The sequence below is a fragment of the Condylostylus longicornis genome, unplaced genomic scaffold, assembly GCF_029603195.1.
Source record: "Condylostylus longicornis isolate FDR11 unplaced genomic scaffold, ASM2960319v2 ptg000116l, whole genome shotgun sequence".
Classification (NCBI taxonomy): Eukaryota; Metazoa; Arthropoda; class Insecta; order Diptera; family Dolichopodidae; genus Condylostylus; species Condylostylus longicornis.
The window spans coordinates 330,799-350,557 of record NW_026578084.1 but is presented as its reverse complement, the minus strand read 5'-3'; the positions used below and the strand labels follow the sequence as shown (position 1 = coordinate 350,557).

The 19,759-nt window shown below is 24.2% G+C and overlaps 1 protein-coding gene across 8 annotated transcripts in view; it reads right to left on the bottom strand.

Moving 5' to 3' along the window:
- The window catches only part of LOC129614698 (rap guanine nucleotide exchange factor), a 131,705-nt gene that overhangs the window by 90,911 nt on the left and 21,035 nt on the right, over positions 1–19,759 (bottom strand). For 2 of the 8 annotated variants that reach the window (XM_055529533.1, XM_055529532.1), the window contains exon 2: positions 18,436–19,220. The exons of 1 other annotated variant lie outside the window; for it this stretch is intronic. Coding sequence is in view for 5 of the 7 variants with exons in the window: in XM_055529530.1 (XP_055385505.1) it covers positions 147–795 (649 nt within the window). In the remaining 2 variants the exon portion in view is untranslated. Of the gene's footprint in view, positions 1–146; positions 1,886–18,435; positions 19,221–19,759 lie in introns of those variants that run through there. 5 more of the 8 variants (XM_055529529.1, XM_055529527.1, XM_055529530.1 and 2 more) reach the window with 4 other exon arrangements.

The window sequence follows — 19,759 nt, the reverse complement described above, 5'->3', positions numbered from 1 at the left end:
AACAAAAACTGACACTTCCCTTTCGATTTATTGAAATTAATATACATATTATTGCATATTATTAAGATAATAGATCAATGCGGTCGGTTATATGCTGATCACATCAGGTTTATTTTTAATTATTTTTTTCTTTATTAATTTATTACCTATTATTGATGATTTTACATCAGGAATAGATGCTTCAGCTGCCATTGCAGCAACAACAGCTGGATTTGCTGGTGATGATGATGTACGACGTCTGGTTAAACGAAATGATTGTTTTACTTTGGCTGGTGATGTTAGTATAGCAGCAATACTATTATGGCCAAACATATAAGCTGATTTTGATGATGATGGTGATGATGTTTTTGTTGTTGATGATTTATTCTTACCACAAAAAGTACTTGTACTAAAGCTACCACCACCAGTACGTGCAATACGAGCAAATAATTTAAATGTATCATTTTCCTCATCTTCATCATCATCACTTTTATGTTGACGATAATTTGATGTTGAAAAACCAATACCACCACCACATGATGATGAAGATGATGACCAACGTTGACTTGTAGCTAAACATGCATTTATTGGATTTGATAGAGCAGTTGTTGATACTGAAGTTGAAGAAATAATATGTGTTGGTGATAATTGATAATTTTTAGTTGAATTTGGTGTGGTAGCAGTTGTCGATGATGCTGGCGGTGAAAATAAACCACCGATGTCAATTAATTCAGTTATAGAATTATTTGAGCCCTGAGGGCAATTATTTAATCTTGAATTTTGAGATTTAGACTTATTAAAACGATGTTTAAGCATTTTTTTTCGGTTTTTTGGTATTATTTTGAATTAGTTTAAATTTTTTTTTGTCGTTATTGTTTTTTTTTTATTGTTTGTTATTAAGTATTTTTGTTTATCCTAAAATTTTTACTATATAAGAACTTTTCGTTTAATTTACACTTTAATAAATTATTAACTATGTCTTTATTTATAAACACAATAATATTACTATTAAAAATTTATGAAAAGATTTTTTAATTTAAAATGAATTTATATCACATATGTGTGCGTGGGTATATATAAAATTTGGGATTGTATGTAGCATGGTTCTGAAGTTATAAGCATTTATTTATATGCAGAAAAATCGACCCTTTTTTTCAACAGACTGTGCTTCGAAAACGAGTATATCTGCACCCCACTCCACCCATATAACTTTTTGTTGGAAAATGATCAAAAAATCATTCCCGCAATTATTGCCACCTTATGCGAAACACCCTGTATATATGATTAATATCATAAATATCTAAAATTTGCTGTGCTAGTATGAAGTAAACAAAAAAAAATTCTTCATACACCTACAGAATAGATGGACGTAGACTATATGTACGTAGATAATCAAAAAAAGCGAGTCAAAACAAGACAAAAAAATTAAAAACAAATTTCTGCTCAAACTGGACTCTAACCAGTGATCACTTTCTACACGGACGCTCTGCTAATTAAAATACAGAGACGAATTATCAAGAAATTATTCTCCACATTACTTGTTGTAATAATAGTCAATACACGATCACTTCTCGCTTGTTTATCATTTTAATATCCACACTTTTTTTATTCGCAGCAGAATGTATTTGTTATCAAAGATATTGGAAGGCCGTGCATACCAAAATTAAATTTTTGGAACTCAATATTTCTCAATTTTATAACTATTCAATATTGGATTTTTAAAAGGACAATAGAAAACAAGCGCAAAGTTTTATACTACAATCGTCTCTTTAACATTTTAGAAAATTTAATATATGTATATATGAAGTTTTACAACTGACTAACAGCTTCATTTCGTTCGTACACTACTATCCTAATAATTTCCTAAAATATCTGTATAACTAATTTCATTTAAACTTTTGTAAGTAAGTATATTGTAACAATTAAACAGATAAAGTTAAAAGATAAAGAATAGTTTGAAATGAATATAAAAGTATAATGAAAAAAAAAATACGGAAAATAGAAAAGATTTCAAGCAAATAATCATACATAATAACAATAAATGGTATAAAAAATATGAACCAAATATAACACTTAATATTTGTAACAGTTATAATAATGATTATATTTAAAATATTTGTGATTAGAAGCAAAAAACTGTTGCGGTTTTCAGGCAATATTCCGTCACAAAATTTAAAATAAATTTGTTCTGAGATGTTATGAACAAAACGTACACTTCTCTTAAATCTAAATTTTCAAGCACGATTTTTCGGATAAAAAATAAATTGAATTGCAGTTTATACTCGTATTTAAGAAATGAAAACTAAGAATAAGGCATTTTCGCGATCAACAAAATTTTTTTTAAAGAAGTTTTAGAAATATCCCACTTCTTCCCAAGCATTCCAATTAAAATGAATATTCTGTAGTCGAGTCATTATCGACTATTAAATTTTTAACGACATTATTAAATTTTTCTCCTGAAATTTTAAAATTTTTTTGTTTGAAAATGCACACACATACCGAAACAAAAAAAAACACTAAATTTAATTTCAAAAAAAAATCCTAACGTATCAAATTAATGTCCTTAGTACGCCTATTTGTATGCAAAAATTTCTTTATTTAATTTTTTTATTATTTATTTAGTATTTTTTGTAATACTTACAGATTTCTGCAGCAAAATAACAAAAAAAAAAAAATTAAAAAATACTAAAAGAAAAAAATTTAAAAATTAAAATATTTTATTAAATTTTGAAATTTTTGTTTTGAAGTGTTGGCGCGTCGGTAAATTTAGTATTTAATTTATATGCATGAATAAATATTATTTCTCAATAAAAGTGAATATTTTTTTAAATTATTTTATATCGGATTTAATTTTATTTAATAACGGTATTTTCAATATTTGGTATTACTTTGCTATATAGATCGTTATTTCAAAAATTTCGGCATTATTTAATATATGATTATTGTAAATGGTGTATTTAAAAAAAACATGTGATGTATTAGAAATTTGATAAAATAAATTATTAAAAAACTTTTAATATTCAATTTCAAATATTTTTAATCAACTTTAATTTTAAATAAATTTTATCAAGTTCATATTTAAAATCAAATTCATTTATATGGTTCAATATAGATTTTGATGATTAAATATTATATTATATGGGCGTTTCAATATGAAGACACGCCCCCTCAACTGTTTTTTGTGAAATAACGTCATTGATATAAAAATTATAACACTAGCATGAAAATATTAAATAAATTACAATTTAAATGGACAAAATCTTGCTCAAAACTGAATACATAATTCAAAGAATTCAAAATTTTCAAAGAATTTCTAAAAATCAAACATATTTTCATGTATGTCATCTTAAAATTTCATTTTCTTTTCAAATTTAATATGTTTGTAAATTAATTAGTTTCAAAAACTCTTTATTTTTTTATTAGTTTGAGACAAAAATATTTATGAACTTATAGAAGAAATTTATGAATTTTATAACAGAAATTTTTAACATGGCCAATTAAAGAAAAATATTTTCTTCTATAAAATGAAGAATTTCCAAAATGGCGAATTTTGCAAAATGTCCGATTTTCCAAAATGGCAGACAATTTTATATTTTAATTTTTTGTGTACGTTAAAACAATCCTGTTTTTTATTGTAGTTTTTTTTTTTTGGAATAAGTATCGCAATTTTCGATATTTAAATTTTTCTGTGGAAATTTCTCGTTTCATTTATAAATTCTCATATATTCGCAATTACAGTTATAAATATGCAATTACAAATTTTCTTAGAAGCCTAGAAATTCTAGTTGGTTGCACTAGATTCTAGATATCGCCCCTATATTGAACTTTTTTTCATCTAAAAACTTTTATTTCACACAATAAGAAATAGAAAAGGAATAACTTTTTACTATTTACGAAATTAAATTTATTAAATTCATTTTTAAATTTTGTCGAATGTCCTAAGAACATCCTGACACCTTTTCCCTTTATTTGATAGTGTAAGTTAATTTAAATTTTTGATATTTCCATATGTTTTTGAGTTATTAAAACAAAATTTTAAAAATACATATTTGAATTATTTTGAAAAATAGTCACACTGAGCAGTTTCCTGACATGTAATATGGAGAATTTATTATATAAAAAAATCTAGTTGAATATTAAAAAATTATTCGAATTTATGAATAGTATGGGTAACTAATTTAATTAACTCACATTTAAATTTTTATTTCCAACGCCCCTGAAGATATGCAATTTTTTTTTAACTATAAACTACTACAAATTATAATTAAATTTATTTAAATATTGCAAATAATGGGCAAATTATTTTAAATAGGGAGCAAAACTAAAAAAAATTAAATAGGTAATTAAAAATTAAATTTTTATTTCTTAATGCCTTTGTGCAGGCAATTTTTGAACCATATAATGTGAGGGAATTATAAATTCTATTTAAATATTGAAAATAATGTGAAAATAATTTTAAATAGACCTAATAAAACTAAATAACACTAATAACTAAAATTTGAAGAATTCTATAAAAATTTCTATAATTTATTATTTTTAAAAGAAATATATTATTTTAATTATTATAAATAAATATTTAATAACAAAAAACTAGTTTAATTAAATAATAATTAAATTTTATTTTTCGACGCGCCGTTAAATATTTATGCAATATTTAAAAAGAATACTTCATTTTTTCTTTTATTATAAAAAATAAATTTTATTTTAAATAATCTTAAATGATAAATCGAAAAATAAAATCTATTTAATACAAAATAAAGTAGCATTTATTCTAAGAATAAACAAAAAAACAAGAAACAAAAAACGAAAGAAAACAAGGAAAGAATGAAAAAAAAATAAAGCACTTATAATATATTTTTAGAAAAAGACACTTGTTGATCTCTTTGCTGGCCCGCCTGCCTGAGTGGCTGCTTCTACCGGATTTTACTATATATGAACAAAAAATCGACACACTTTCACAAATTTTTATTTAATTTTTCTTTTCAATTTTTTTTTGGCCACACCACAATAAATGAAAAAAAAATTAGATTTGTTTTTTTTTTTTAACCGAGTTTTGTTTTAATGTAAAAATAATTTCTAATAATTTTTCAATTTGAAAATAAAAATTTGAATTTTTAAAAGTAAATTTGAATTTAAATTAAAAAACAATATTTAAAGTTTTTAATTTAAAAAATTAAAATATTTGATTTTAAATGAATTTTTTCGAAATTTTGAAATGAAAACGAATTGATTTAATTTAGTAAATTTGAGTTTAAATTTTTTTTAACTTATATTTATTTTTTAAATGAAATATATGAAAAAATGCAATGCAAAAAAAATCAACTTTCTTTTCAGTGAAAAAATCTGTGCAACTTGCAAACCGATTTATATATTTTGTGTTAAGGAAGGAAGAGAGATCTTGATCACTTAAAGAACTGTTTGAAATTAAAATAAATAAATCAAAAATATTTTAATTTATATTCGATTAAAAAATAATAATAATAATAATAATAAAATAGTAGTTGTACCCTTGGCATTGAGACGCATTCATTATATATACATTCTTCATATATGTATATATATATATATATATATATATATACATATACTTATATATACACTTCTGGAAAACATGAAGACATATTATATACGAATGTATATAAGATACATTATATACATGCATTTATATATTTATACAAATATATAACATCATTTGGATACTGTTATTTATTTTTTGTTTTTGTTTTAATGCTTTTATTTATTTTTGCACTCCTGTATTTATTATTATTATTTTTATTTATTTATTATATGCTTATTTATTAAAATAGTAACAAGTAACATAGTTATTTTTTTTATTCTTAGTTGTTTTTTTTGTTAAATTTCAATTGTTTTTATTTTCTTATATATGTTTTAAATGACACCACAATAAAATTTTATTTAAAGTGTTACCGTGCCGAATTTAAAAAAAAAAAATATATACAGGGTGATTCAATAAAAAGTACCATACTATATATCATTGTTCAGGGTATTAAAAACGGGTAAAATTTTTGATTGCAATTAGTTGTGAAATTTTAACGGTTTCCAAGATACCGGTACTTTTTCTAAAATTTAGAAAAGGGCCTCTAAAATCTTGGCATAGAAATGGCTTTTGTGCTATATCTTCTGTACCGTAAAAGTTTCTTTTTGATATGTTGTGATTTTAACTAAATTTTAACAAAATGGCCAAAATTCTGTAAACAAAAGTTTCTAAAAATTTCACTCGAAGTTTTGGGACAAAATATAAAAAATTAAAAATTGAAAAAAGTTGTATTTTGCCAAAGTTCAAATACTTGGCATTTCGAAAGTACATAAAATACAAAATCAATTAAAATGTGTTTTTCAAACCCCTTACCTCTTTCAGAAAATGTTTATTTGAAGCTTGTACCTTTTTTGAAAGGGAATAAATAAAAAAGCTTGGGCGAGTATAAATTTCGTGGAAATTCGTTAAAGTACCGGTATCTCGGAAATCGTTGAGATTTTCCAACTTGTTTCAAACAAAAATTTTACCCATATTTGATACCCTAAACAATAACATATAATATTGCTCTCTTTACTGAATCACCCTGTATAATCAAAAAAAAGCATTCTTGTTAGTTCTTTTATAAAATCAAAAAAAAAAAAAAAAATAAGAAAATAATACTACTTGAACAAGCCTATAATATAGACCTTAATTCACAAGTTCAAACAGCTGAATACACTTTTGCAATTTATGAGAGAGATTCTTCCCTCCCGGCCTAACCACTACTGCATTCAATTCATTCATTACCATTAAATTTTATTCGAAAAACTATAAAAACCGGGTAATCTGCCTAATATTATTTAATTTAATTGAAAATATTATAACCGAAATAGATTTTATATACATTGTAAGCCTAATTAAAATCATACCATTTATAACCTTCTTATAAATGGTATGATTTTAATTAGTAAAAAAAATTTTTATAATTTTTTGTATTTTTTTTTTTATAAGAAATGGCAACACCACCTCTATACCTCTACATATAATTTGTACATGTGTATTTTTCCTTATTATACCCTGCACCGTCGTTAACGGTATATAATGCTATATACATATATATCAGGCCATCAAGCTCAGAAACCAAATTAAAAATAAATTTCAAATTTATATGGAGTTTAAATGCAAGCGGTATCGGAATTTATTTGTGAGAAGTAAATTTATCAATATCTTTAGCTTTACTGAATCTACATATATTTTTAAATTTAAAATTTAAATTAAAAAAAAATGGTTGGTAAATTTAAAAAAAAGAAATTACAATTTTGAGCGCAGACAACCTTTCTTGTCTTCCAAATAGAAAGGTATTGAATTACAGATTAAAATTTTTTCGATAGATGCCGTACAACTCCAAAATCAAAGTTTAAGTACTCGAAAAAATAATAAAGCCCGATTCATGAAACTTTAGAATTGTTTGAAGAGTTCGAGTAATTGCCATAATAAGAGCTAATTCTACATAATTCAAAAACAAATTTTTAAACTCAGATTGTCAAGGTGCAGGGTATAAATCAGTCGTTTTATACCGACTGAAACGCTTTTACTCTTTTTTTTTTTTTTGTTGCAGAATATTTTGTCTACGGTTCTGAATTTTGATTTCTGTTTTATTTTAGTCTTTGTTTTATTATTTTTTTAATGGTTTTGTATTGTTATTATTTATGAATTTATTTTATTTATTTATTATTATTTTTTTTGTTGCTCAGAATTTTTTATATACATACATTCAAATGAATACATATACATAACTAATTATATATCTATTATATACATATATATATATGTATATGTAAAGGTAATGTTATATCGTGTGTAAGAAAACTAGGGGTAGAAAATGAATATCAAAGGAATTATTAATAATATTTTTATGTAGGTGCCTGAAAAAAAATATGCTTTATTAATAAAGCATAATTTGTTATGTATATGTGTGCACTTGAAAATAATATATACACCTAACCGGAACAAAAACAAAAAACAAAATGAACAAATGAATTCCATTTTTTGCAATTAATTTTTTATTCAATTTTCTCCTTTTTTTGAAAAATAAAATGCATTTTTAATATTGTCCATAACGTTTTGGTACACACACATAAAAAAACAAAAAGAAATCATCAAGGTCATCCAAAAATTCAAGCCTACCCCCAATTTTTCGTTTCAACCGAAAACCAAAATGGAATAAAACGAAAGCAAAAATGAAAAACCAAAATCTTATTAAAAATGTTTTATTACAAGTTTTAATATTTTTATTTTTATTTAATTATTATAGTAAACATAAAAAAAGAGAAAATAAAATAAAAATAAATTAATTTTAATCTGTCATAGAAGATGTCATTTTTACGTTCAATTATGTAAATTGTTTTTTTAATTTAATGCAATTTTCAAATGTAAAAATGCATTTAATAAAATTTCTAGGCTTTGGGAGAGAGAGAGAGTAGTTCAGTTCGTACATGAAATCATAAATTTTATCAAGAATTTATGAAATATAATAATTTTAACTCTTTTTGGGTTAAATAACCCTTCAAAAATTGAAGCTTCTATATTTTTGGAACGGAACTGACAAGCAAAAAAAACTTAGTTATTTTAAAATTTCAGCAAATTTCAAATTTTCTTAACTTTCCTGTAACTCGGAAACGGTTCGGAATATTCCGAACGGAGATTTTACTTCTTTTTGACCATTTACCCAATGGTGTATGGCTCCTAACTGGTTGCAGAATTACCCTGCATATTTAAGAAATTCCGTGAACTCACAGAATTCTATATAAATTTCGCTTTGTCTTAAAATATATATTCAAGAAATTTTCGACGTGATACTTTATTTCTAAATGGAGTAGCAGCAAAAGATCAAAATTTTTTAAGAGTTATATTTGTGATCATCCTTTTTTAATTAACGGAGGTGTTCCTTGAAGAACCTTGTCCCCTTTTAATTTTCATTAATTAATTTTTCATTTACAACATTTATACATATAAAATAATTATATACCGGTTTCGCATATCCTTGCTTAATTCGTTATTATAAAATTCGTATATTCTCTCTTGATATAAACAATGACATATAGATATTTTATATATATAAATAGGTTTCATTTTCGAAAAACATAAACTAAAATTAAGTACGATGTATTTTGGCATTAAATAATGTGATTAAATTCTTGTCATCATGCTACTTTAAACATTAACCAGATTATGGATAAATTGTATACTTTTTTTTGTATTTGCGTGTGAGCAAATAAAGATGTGTTTTCAAGGGGTCAAAAATATCCTTTTTAATTTTTAAATCTTTATGTTTAATATTTTGCTTTTTCCCATTGCTATAATAACTAATTTTAACAAAGAATGCAGAGGTCTTTGAAGGTATTTTTGAATTGCTCAAGAATAATGTAGTGTGCTTAATACATTATGAATACTTTAATCATTGTGTCTTTATTATGATTTTAATTTATAAAGTTAAAAATTGTGAGTAATTCTAATATTAGCAAAAATTAAATCTATATGTACATTAACAAAAATTTGTTTTAAGATATGTTGGAGAATTAAAGATATAAGAATACTTCGGGACTCTAACCAATTTGTAAAATTACAATCACGAATTTTTATTATAGTATACATATAGAGTTTAACCAAAATATGTTTTTGGCATTGAAATCTTCCGTTATAATACAAAATATAGAATTATTTAAATTTGTTACTTAAATCAAATATTACAAAAATTATTATAAAAATTTCATATTTAATGTTTTATATATTTTATTTTTAATTTTACTTATATTTAAAATCAAATTCATTTATATGGTTCAATATAGATTTTGATGATTAAATATTATATATGGGCGTTTCAATATGAAGACACGCCCCCTCAATTGTTCAAAATTTGCTTTGAAGAGGTAATTTTTGTGAAATAACGTCATTGATATGAAAATTATAATACTAGCATGAAAATATTAAATAAATTACAATTTAAATGGACAAAATCTTGCTCAAAACTGAATACATAATTCAAAGAATTCAAAATTTTCAAAGAATTTCTAAAAATCAAACATATTTTCATGTATGTCATCTTAAAATTTCATTTTCTTTTCAAATTAAATATGTTTGTTAATCAATTAGTTTCGAATCAATCAATTAGTTTGTTAATCAATTAGTTAATTTTAAAAATTCTTCTTTTTTTTAATTTAACACAAATTATTTATTGGTATTAATATCCATTTTTATCACAAAAATTTATAATTGTGTATAACAGGAGATAAAACTTGAAACTTTAAATTACACTGAAAATTCACGGTTGGTACTTCTCGAAAAATAATTAAAATTGGTTCAAACCAATGGTTTGTAATGAAGCACTTTTTTCTTCAGCAAATGAAAATTCTGCTTTAAAGAACAATCTATTAAATTATTTAAATTACTTTCATCCACATACGAAAAAAATTTAAAGATTGCATAAATTTAGGATAAGACAAAAAAAGAGGCGTAACATAATGATCGAATTTAAGACTTAATTGCGTAAGTTAAAAAAAATAATTTTTAAATTTTTGACGGCATGCCATAATATCCTTAGCTTTCTGCATTTATAGAAATTTGGAAAATCTTGCATGTCGAAAATATGAGGTACAAAAAATTCAAATTTTATAAATTTCAACAGGCAATAAGTTGAGAAAGAGTGAAGATGAAAAAAAACTTTGTTCTAACGAAGTGAACTATCACCCATATTCTGTTAGTCGCATCATTTGACGTGATGGGTTGTTCTTGAAAAATTTTCTAATTTTCTGATTAAAATAAATTCCGAAATTTGAAATTCTATGCGACTAACAGAAAATGGGAGTATCTATTAGTGTCTAAAAGTTTAAGTTAAAATTTCAGACTTCTGCAAAAAAAAAAAAGAAAAAGTATATCAAAAATTAAGGAAAAAACCGATTTTAGATAACGGTGAATTTTAACGGATTTGCAGAATTTGCAAAGTGCTTATGGTTTCGTTACAATGAATGGTTAAAAAATGGCATTTTTAGGGGCTATAACTTTTAGAGGGGGGAGATAAGTAAAAATTTTCTTCTATGGAAATACGAAAAAATTTCTATTTTAAGATTTATATGTATCTATAATAAATGTATATATAAAATTTCAGTTTCCTATCTTCAAGGGTGTAGAAGTTTTGTAAACAAGCTCTCGAACGGATGGACGACGGATGGATGGCCAGACGGACGGAAACTATTAAAGTGAAACTATTAAGCATTTTTTTTTCAAATTTTTTTTGAAAAATGTTAAAAGCCAGGAAATAAAATGAAAAGTTTTATTTAAAAAAGCCAAAAAAAAAGACAATTTTCTTTGAAAAAGGATTCAAATTTTTTTTTAATCAAATTAATCATCATTACAACAGAGCTTGTGAAAACAACAGCAAAACAAAAACAAATAAAAAATAAATACCGAAAAAATTAATAAAATATGAAATTAAACCCATTCAAAAACACACCACTTTTTTTATATATATGGAAAAACGTTGAATGCTTTCTGGCGTTTTAATTTAAAATATTTTCAATATGTCCTTTTATGTCCTTTTCAGTTACTCTGTGTTATGTTTTGTCAATACCAAAATAATTAACAACATTTTACATTAAAAATATAAAAAAAAAAAACATCCCTGCATTTTTATTGTCAATTGCCTCAAAGGTAAATCTACTTAAATTTCATATTACAAAACTAATATCTCTCTCACTACATAAGATTTTTTTGCAAAATATTGCTGCACAGATACAATATACGTACATAATTACATAAATATATTTTACTTGTAAACCACAAAACAAAACCTTACATTGCTTTTGGTTTCTTGACCAGCCAAACCCCATCCTTCCTCCCTTCCAAAACTCGGCTGCCCGCCACATAAATAAGTGCTTATACTCAGTATAATTCTTAAAACAGATGTGTGTGTTACACTTCTCTTTAATAAACAAAATTTTTAAACTTGTATAATAAAGCATAGATTTTATATTATAGCATAGATCGGTAACTGTGTACAGTTAACTGTGAAACTGTACTGTAGAGTATTTTTTATTATTATGTATTTATGTCTGTATATATAAAGGAGTTATGTAATAATATTATACGCAATAAAATTGAAATTACGAGACTTTTAACCATGCCTAATTGTTTGAATTCTATATTGTGTTACATTTATAAGTTTTTCTGATATAGGACTCGAAAATTTACATTAAACTTTTATATTTAAATTGAAAATACAAAGTTTTTGCATATTATCCAAGAAATTTGTATGTTAATATAATATGAGTATATATATATATATATAAATGAACATCTTAAATTATAGCACTATCTGTCTAAAGATTTTTTGTTTTTTTAATAATTTGGCTATGATGAGAAAATTTATTAAACAAATTTCCCATTAACATAATTAGCGCTCTTATTTCTGCATATAATGCAAATTAACAAAATTGTTAACATCATCATAATTTTTTTGATTTGAATTGATGACATTTTGTCGTTCATAAAAAAAGTTGACACATATAAAAAGTTAACTTTTGCTGACCTTTACTAGAAGCATTATTCGATCAGAAGATCCCTAAAACTCACAATAAAGACAAACTAGTCATACTTCCATTAAAAAATTTCATATACATAAATATAATAAAAACCTTACAAAAGAAAACTTAAATTAACAGGTGTTAAAATTTCTGTATTTATTAAACAAATAAAAAATTTGCTGCACAAACTGTGATTGTAATTGTGATATTGAAGAATCTGATACAGGGTGTTCGAGGCTCAATAGAGTTCCCGAATAAGGGCGAGGAATAATTTTAAACGAATAAAAAACGCTCAGTGACACTTTACTTTTCGGATCCTCCTCACTCACGAGCTATTGGGTCTCAAAGTTAGAGTTTCTGAAAACCTTCTAATTTTAATATTTTCATTGATATATCATCAAATCTGTAATTGGAAGTTTCATAAGGTTATTTATTGTTTATTATTTAGGTTGGCGACCATCATTAATACGAAAATTGTAATCTAATCGTTAGCAAAAACAAAGCACCCAATGACAGAGTTCAAGTAACTTCTTTTAAACAACGTCCAAACGTACGTAAACTATCCCATTGGTTGGACGAACTAAGATACGTGATTGATCCGAGGAAGGAAATTATCTACGAAAAATCTTCAAAATAATAGTTTGGATGATTGAAGTCAACTGAAAATCAACTCGAATTAGTTAATATAGAGGAAGTACATCAAAAATTTTGTATTGTGCATTAGTATTATTGAATCAAACTCTAGGCAAGAACAAGTTTTGAATACAATGAATACCAGGTAGCGTTTGCTCAAAATGCAATAAAAACAGCGTAATAAAAATCAAATGTTGAATAATGTTTTGCAATAATAGGGATCGAATTTTTTCATCTATATATTCATATACTTTATGTGTATTCAATTTTAAACAAAACGAAATCTATCTGTATACAAAATGAACAAGTTCTTGTGAATTTAACAATATTTATTTTCTTTAAATAAAATAGCAACATTTTTTATTCATTAAATATGAAATTATGTTTAACATTGAAAAAAAATTTTCATTATCATTATAATACTCATTGTTATCGAAATTAATTAGTGTTCAAGGATATTCAAAAAGGATTTTATCAATTAAGTACAAAAAAAATTATAAATGTTCAACAAGTGGTTGAAGATTTTGCTATTAAAACTAAGTAGATTATTTATAATAATTAACAGAGGATTAACTTGAAAAAACATTATGAACTTACCACAACACTTTTTATCTTAGATAAAATAAAAGAAACCCACACAATGATTATTTTCTTTTATGATTGTTTTTATTTTTTTGGCACTTTACGGTTGACTTTTGAATTATTCTTTTATCCTTTCGCAAATAAAATTCATCATTCTCAATTAAAATTTAAATCTTCTGATGATAGCAAGCAAATATTATATTATAGCAGAAAAATTTTTTCAACTTTAAATAGTCGAAACCTGAAATCCGTATAATTTATAACTGTGAGGCGGAATCTGTCGAACTGCATAGAACCAGATTTCAAATATAAAAATTTATCTATACTCACAATGGAATTTATAGCAATTAATTAAAAGACTTTAAAGAGAAACTTTTAAAGACGGTAGATGGTAAGACGAAACAAAAATCATAGTTAAGCATTCACGATATTAAGGACACAGGTAAGTACGTATAACACACAATTATAACGACTTTGTGTATAGGAATAAAATTGCGAATAGAAAAAAAAAACGGTTTTTATTAAAATTCTATTTTTATAAGTTTTTCTTCAATAAAATTTTATACTTTAAGGTTTTCATTTAACCACATATGTATTTTATACATATTTAACATGTGTATACAGAGTGTTTCATATTATAGATACCAAAAAATTTGTATAAGTATTCCAATTATATTTGACAAAAATATTGCTTGTTTTAATTTCAATTTATTATCTCTTACTTTTTGGTCACTATAGAGCCATCCCGTTTTCCTAAGGAATACGTTTATACATTTTTGATTATTTGGCACCTCACGAGAACAATCAAACTCTTTACTGATAACTCATAGCGGTGATGAATTAAGCACTTCTTATTTACCTTCTTTTGGTAACGTTTGTCACTAAAATCGTGAAAAATTCACGATTTTAGTGACAATCTTAACGTCTACAAGTAACGCATATTAGTATATCAGTTCCGACACATAGATTAGCTTAGGACAGTGTCGGCACTTTCAAAATAACTATCAATATCATAATTTAAAACTAAATATATATATGCAACTAAATATATATGCATCTGTCTTCCCGCATTGAATTATTTATAACCTTATACGACTTACGCTATATACATGTATATGTATATATATATATATACATATATGAATAATTATATTTTGGTTTCCCATCTAAATTTTGTTTTCTCGCGTACATACAGAAGAAGAAAAATAGAAAAATGATTAAATTTTAAATATTTTTCCATTAAATGTGAATTCGATATTTATAATAACTTTAATTGCCTTTTTTGAAATCAGGAGTTTTTTATTGTGTCTGATTATCACAGAATTGTGAAGTATATATATACATATTTATGTATACAAATCAATTATGCTGTATACTTGTTTTTTTCTTTTATATTTTTCATTGTGCAAATTTTTTTCTTTTATAATAAGTTTGTAGCTTTATTTCAATGTCACAAAGAAAAGAAAAGAAAAGTAAAAAAAAATCAGAAATTGAAATGCAATTTCTCAGATTTTTCTAAGTAAACACAAATAAAACGCAAACACACAAAAAAAAAATATTGAAAAAAAATATTTTTCTTGCATCAATTCCTTTTGTTTATTCAAAAACATGGTTTTCTTCCTGCTCCTTGTACAATATTTAAATGGGAAGAAGGAACCACAAAATTATGAGAGAAAAAAAATAAGAAAATTTTTTCAACTAATTGCAATCCAAATACAATAAGAGAAAAATTGAAAGCATAAATAAAAAAAATAAACATTAAGTATTAAAAATTTATTATTTTTTTTTTCTTATTATTTTGCACCCACGTGTTCCCACGTATATATTGTGTCTTATTTATTCAACAAATAGTGGATTTTTTTCTATAACTTGCTAGTACATTTTCAATAAATAATAGTACATTTTCAATTTTCAATATACGGGAAGAATTTCATTCTTTACTTGCGTTAATTCATCTGTCCGTCCGTTTTCAATCAGTTCAACAAAGGTATATTAACATTGATACATGAAGTTTGCAACCAATTGAAAAAGTCATTTGCAGTATTAACACCCTTAGCCTAACATTCATGGCTAATATCGTACAATTCTGCGTTGATTTATAAGCATTTAATGCTTAAATAAAATAATATTACCCTTAAAGTATGCAATTTTCATTTATTTTAAAATAAATATTTCTGGTATATTAATAGCGAAGAAATTTGAAGTATTGAAAATGATTGTTTTTTTTTTAAGATGGTGTGAAATGTGCTACCTTGCAAAAACACCATTCGTTTTTCATTTAAGAAGAAGAGTAGAAAAATGATTAAATTTTAAATATTTTTCCATTAAATGTGAATTGGATATTTATAATAACTTTATATTTGAAAAGAACTATTAAGTTTGCATGAAGTGATTTTGAACAAAACTATATAAAAAAAGCATAAAAAATAACATGAAAAATAATAAGCATAGGTAAAAAATTTATTTAATAATTCCTTATTGATGGTAAAAAAAGTTGTACGTAAAATGTTTTTGTACACAAAGTAAAAAGTTTAGTTAATTTTACCAAGTATAATGTGATTTATATATATATATATATATTTTTAAAATTGAGATTATTACCAACTTTATTTTTTTTATTATAATTTTATCAACATAGAAACGCTCATGTAAAATTTAATTTCGATTAAATCGAAAATTAAAATTTGTTCGACAACAATATTTTGAAATGTGGGCAAAACGTACGTATTAAACAATTTAAAAGTAAGAAAACATCAAATTTCAATTCATGTAAGAGTGGATACTGAAATTATATACCGTTTTACACCAAAAATGGCCAACAGCTTTTAGTTTACAGTAGTTTTTCGCGTCTTCCAGTTGTTTTATATATGAGCTAACACAGTTGACAGTAGTTTCTATAATAAGTTGTCAGTCAATATGTAATATATGCAATCGTTGCGTGGTAGTTGCGTACAACGGAATGACTGCCAGCATTCATAAGTACTAACAAATATTTTAAATTGAGCTGTTGTTCTGTTTAAAACTCTATTGTAGTCTATTGAAACAAAATAGATAAAAGAAGAAAATATAAATGGTTGGGTCAAATATTTAAGGAGATGGCAAACAGAGTCGCATGTAATAGTAGAAAGCAAATAAGATAGAGCGAAAATCCCCGCGGGAAACAAGAAGATTAGTTGATCAAAAATACGTGTTGAAAAGAATTTTCATAATTAGAAAAAATTAATATTTGATCAAGGAAAAACATAAACTGAAAAGCAAGACGAATTCAAGAACTTATCTTAATTTAATTAATATGTTCATAATTAGTATATGCAATTTTCATTGCAATACTTTTGGGAAATGAAAAATTTCTTTTTTTTTTCAGATAGTTAGTGAAAGATTTTTTCAATTTAAAATTCGAAATCATGATCGCATCGCATCGCATCCATATACATAAGTAATATCATACTTATGTGCATAGTAAGCATCCATCTACATAACTATGCACATTTTGATATTTGTATTTTTAAGCTATAACTAGTATAAGTAGTTAAGGGTTAAATACTTTTTTGCTTTAAAAAATATATTAATTTTTAATATAAGCTATAAATATATATAACTATAAAATATACAGGATGATTCAATCATATAACATATATCATCATTTAGGATATTAAAAAAAGAGTAAAATTTTTATTCAGAATTAGATGTCAAATATTAACGGTTTCCGAGGTATAGGGGTTTAAAGAATTATTGCGAAATTTCTACTTGTCCAAGTTTTTTTTTTTTAACTTCTCTTGCGAAAAAGAAAGAAGTTTCTAATAAACAATTTTTGAAAGGGCAGGACTTGAAAAAAAAACAACGAAAACTTCGTACTTTGAATTCCGTCCAGTTTATTTTCCTTCTGGAAACACAGAACAGCTTGAAAAATTGAGCATTTTTTGCAAAAAGTTGAAAAGAAGTAACCCCATAGGAAGTTTAAAATGTTTTGAATTTAAATAAAATTCTTAAAATTCAGTTTTTTTTCTTAAAACTGCTCAAAAATTATTTATCTGATCAAAAATCAATAATAATTAAATTATACCACTTAAAATTAGTTAAAATCAAACCCATATTTAAAAAAAGATAATTTTTTAAGCTTACCTAATTAAGGCATTCAGAATCTTGAAGTGCAAATGTTTTTTTTCCTCTATCTCGTATACCTTACAAGATCTTTTAACATTTAGCCATTCAAACTGAAGGTTGAGAAAGTAGCCAAAATTGTGTAAAAAAAAATTTTGAAGTTTCAAAAAATTTCGTACGAATTTAACGGGTAAATTGATGGAGTAAAAGAAAAAAGTAAAAAAGAGGAAAAAAATGTTCGGTATCCCGAAAGTACGTAAAATACAAAATCATGTAGTTTATTGCTTTCAAGCATTGTACTTGCCCTTTCAAAAACTGTATATTTGAAGCTTCTACCTTTTTCGCAAGGCAAAAAAAAACATTCGCAGAAATTTCACGATAATTCTTTTAAACCCCTGTACCTCGGAAACCGTTAAGATTTGACACCTAATTCTGAACAAAAATTTTACTCTTTTTTGATGCCTTAAGACCTAAATGATGGTATATATTATATCACTGATTACTGAATCACTCTGTATATGAGTGAAAAAAGTATAAATGTAAGAAAATGTATAAAAAATTTATAAATTTTATTTTAATAATTACCTTTTTTTTTAATTTAAATTTTATTGTTAACTAAAATAATAAAATAAAAACAAGAAAAAAACACAAAATATTATGGTCCTTATTATAGAGGGGAATAAATTAAATATTTTGAGTAAAAAAATTTTTCCTTTTTTTTTTTTTTTTTGTAATTATTTAATTAAAATTTTTTTTTATTTTATATTAAAATAGTTATGTTTGCTGTTTATCTTGTATTAATTTTATTTTTAATACTCTGAATTCTTTTGAGTTTTGTGTTTTTTGTTTTTATTTGATTTGAAGGTATCTTCAATTTCTTCAGCTTCTTCTTCAACTTCGCACTTTTAATAATGAATTTTCTCTTTTTAGGTTTGGGCTGCTACTTTTTCTTCCTTTCTTAGTTTAACTATTTGCCTTTTCTAGTTCTAATTGTCAACAATGTTGTCAAAAAAATAACAAGTAACATTTAGAAGAATTTTTTATTTTTACACTTTCTGTTTTATTTTTATTAACATTTAATTAATTGTTCTTTTAAATAATTAATTTTAAATATTTTTTTATTTTAGTTTTTTTTAATTCAATTGTAATTATGATAATTTTTTTGATATGTAAAACTTTTATTTTTTACTTAATTTTTTTGAGCGTATAGAAAAAATTTTTTTTGTCTTATTTCTTTTTCGATCTTAATTTTTATTTTAATTATAATTTAAAGTAAGATCAATTAATTTTAATTAATAATTTTTTAAAGAGTAAATAGTATCTACTATATATTAACTTTTTTGGTAAAATTTGAAAAATACAAAATTTGGCTAAAAAAATAATGTTAAAAGAGAAATAAAATTAAAAATTATAAAATATGCAAAAATGTTTTTTTTCTTTTGATTTTTTAATTTTAAATAAGATTCTTGTTAATTTTTTCGAGTTTGTTGGTTTATATATGGATATAATATGTGAGATTCGTCGCCAAAATTGTACAAAATACAATTGAAAAATCGCCGCCATCTCATATTATAAATAGTATACCGGAGTCTTGTCATACATAGAGGGCAACTCCGGTGAAGAAAACATACTCGTATCATATCCACCACATAGTTATTATAGAGAAGAATTTCGTGCCAAAATTTTCATTTTGACGAGATTTCCATCTTTAAAATCGGGGCTTAAGCCTCTCTCATTAATTATATAAAGCAAGCAATAAATATAAAGCAAGCTACCAACTGTATATAGCTCTAAAAAAACAAGTGACTAATGATTAACTCTATATTAAATTAATCACTGAGATTATATACAATAAAATACATACAAGAAAAATTATTCAAAAGCCTAAAATTGTGTTAGCCTAAAATTT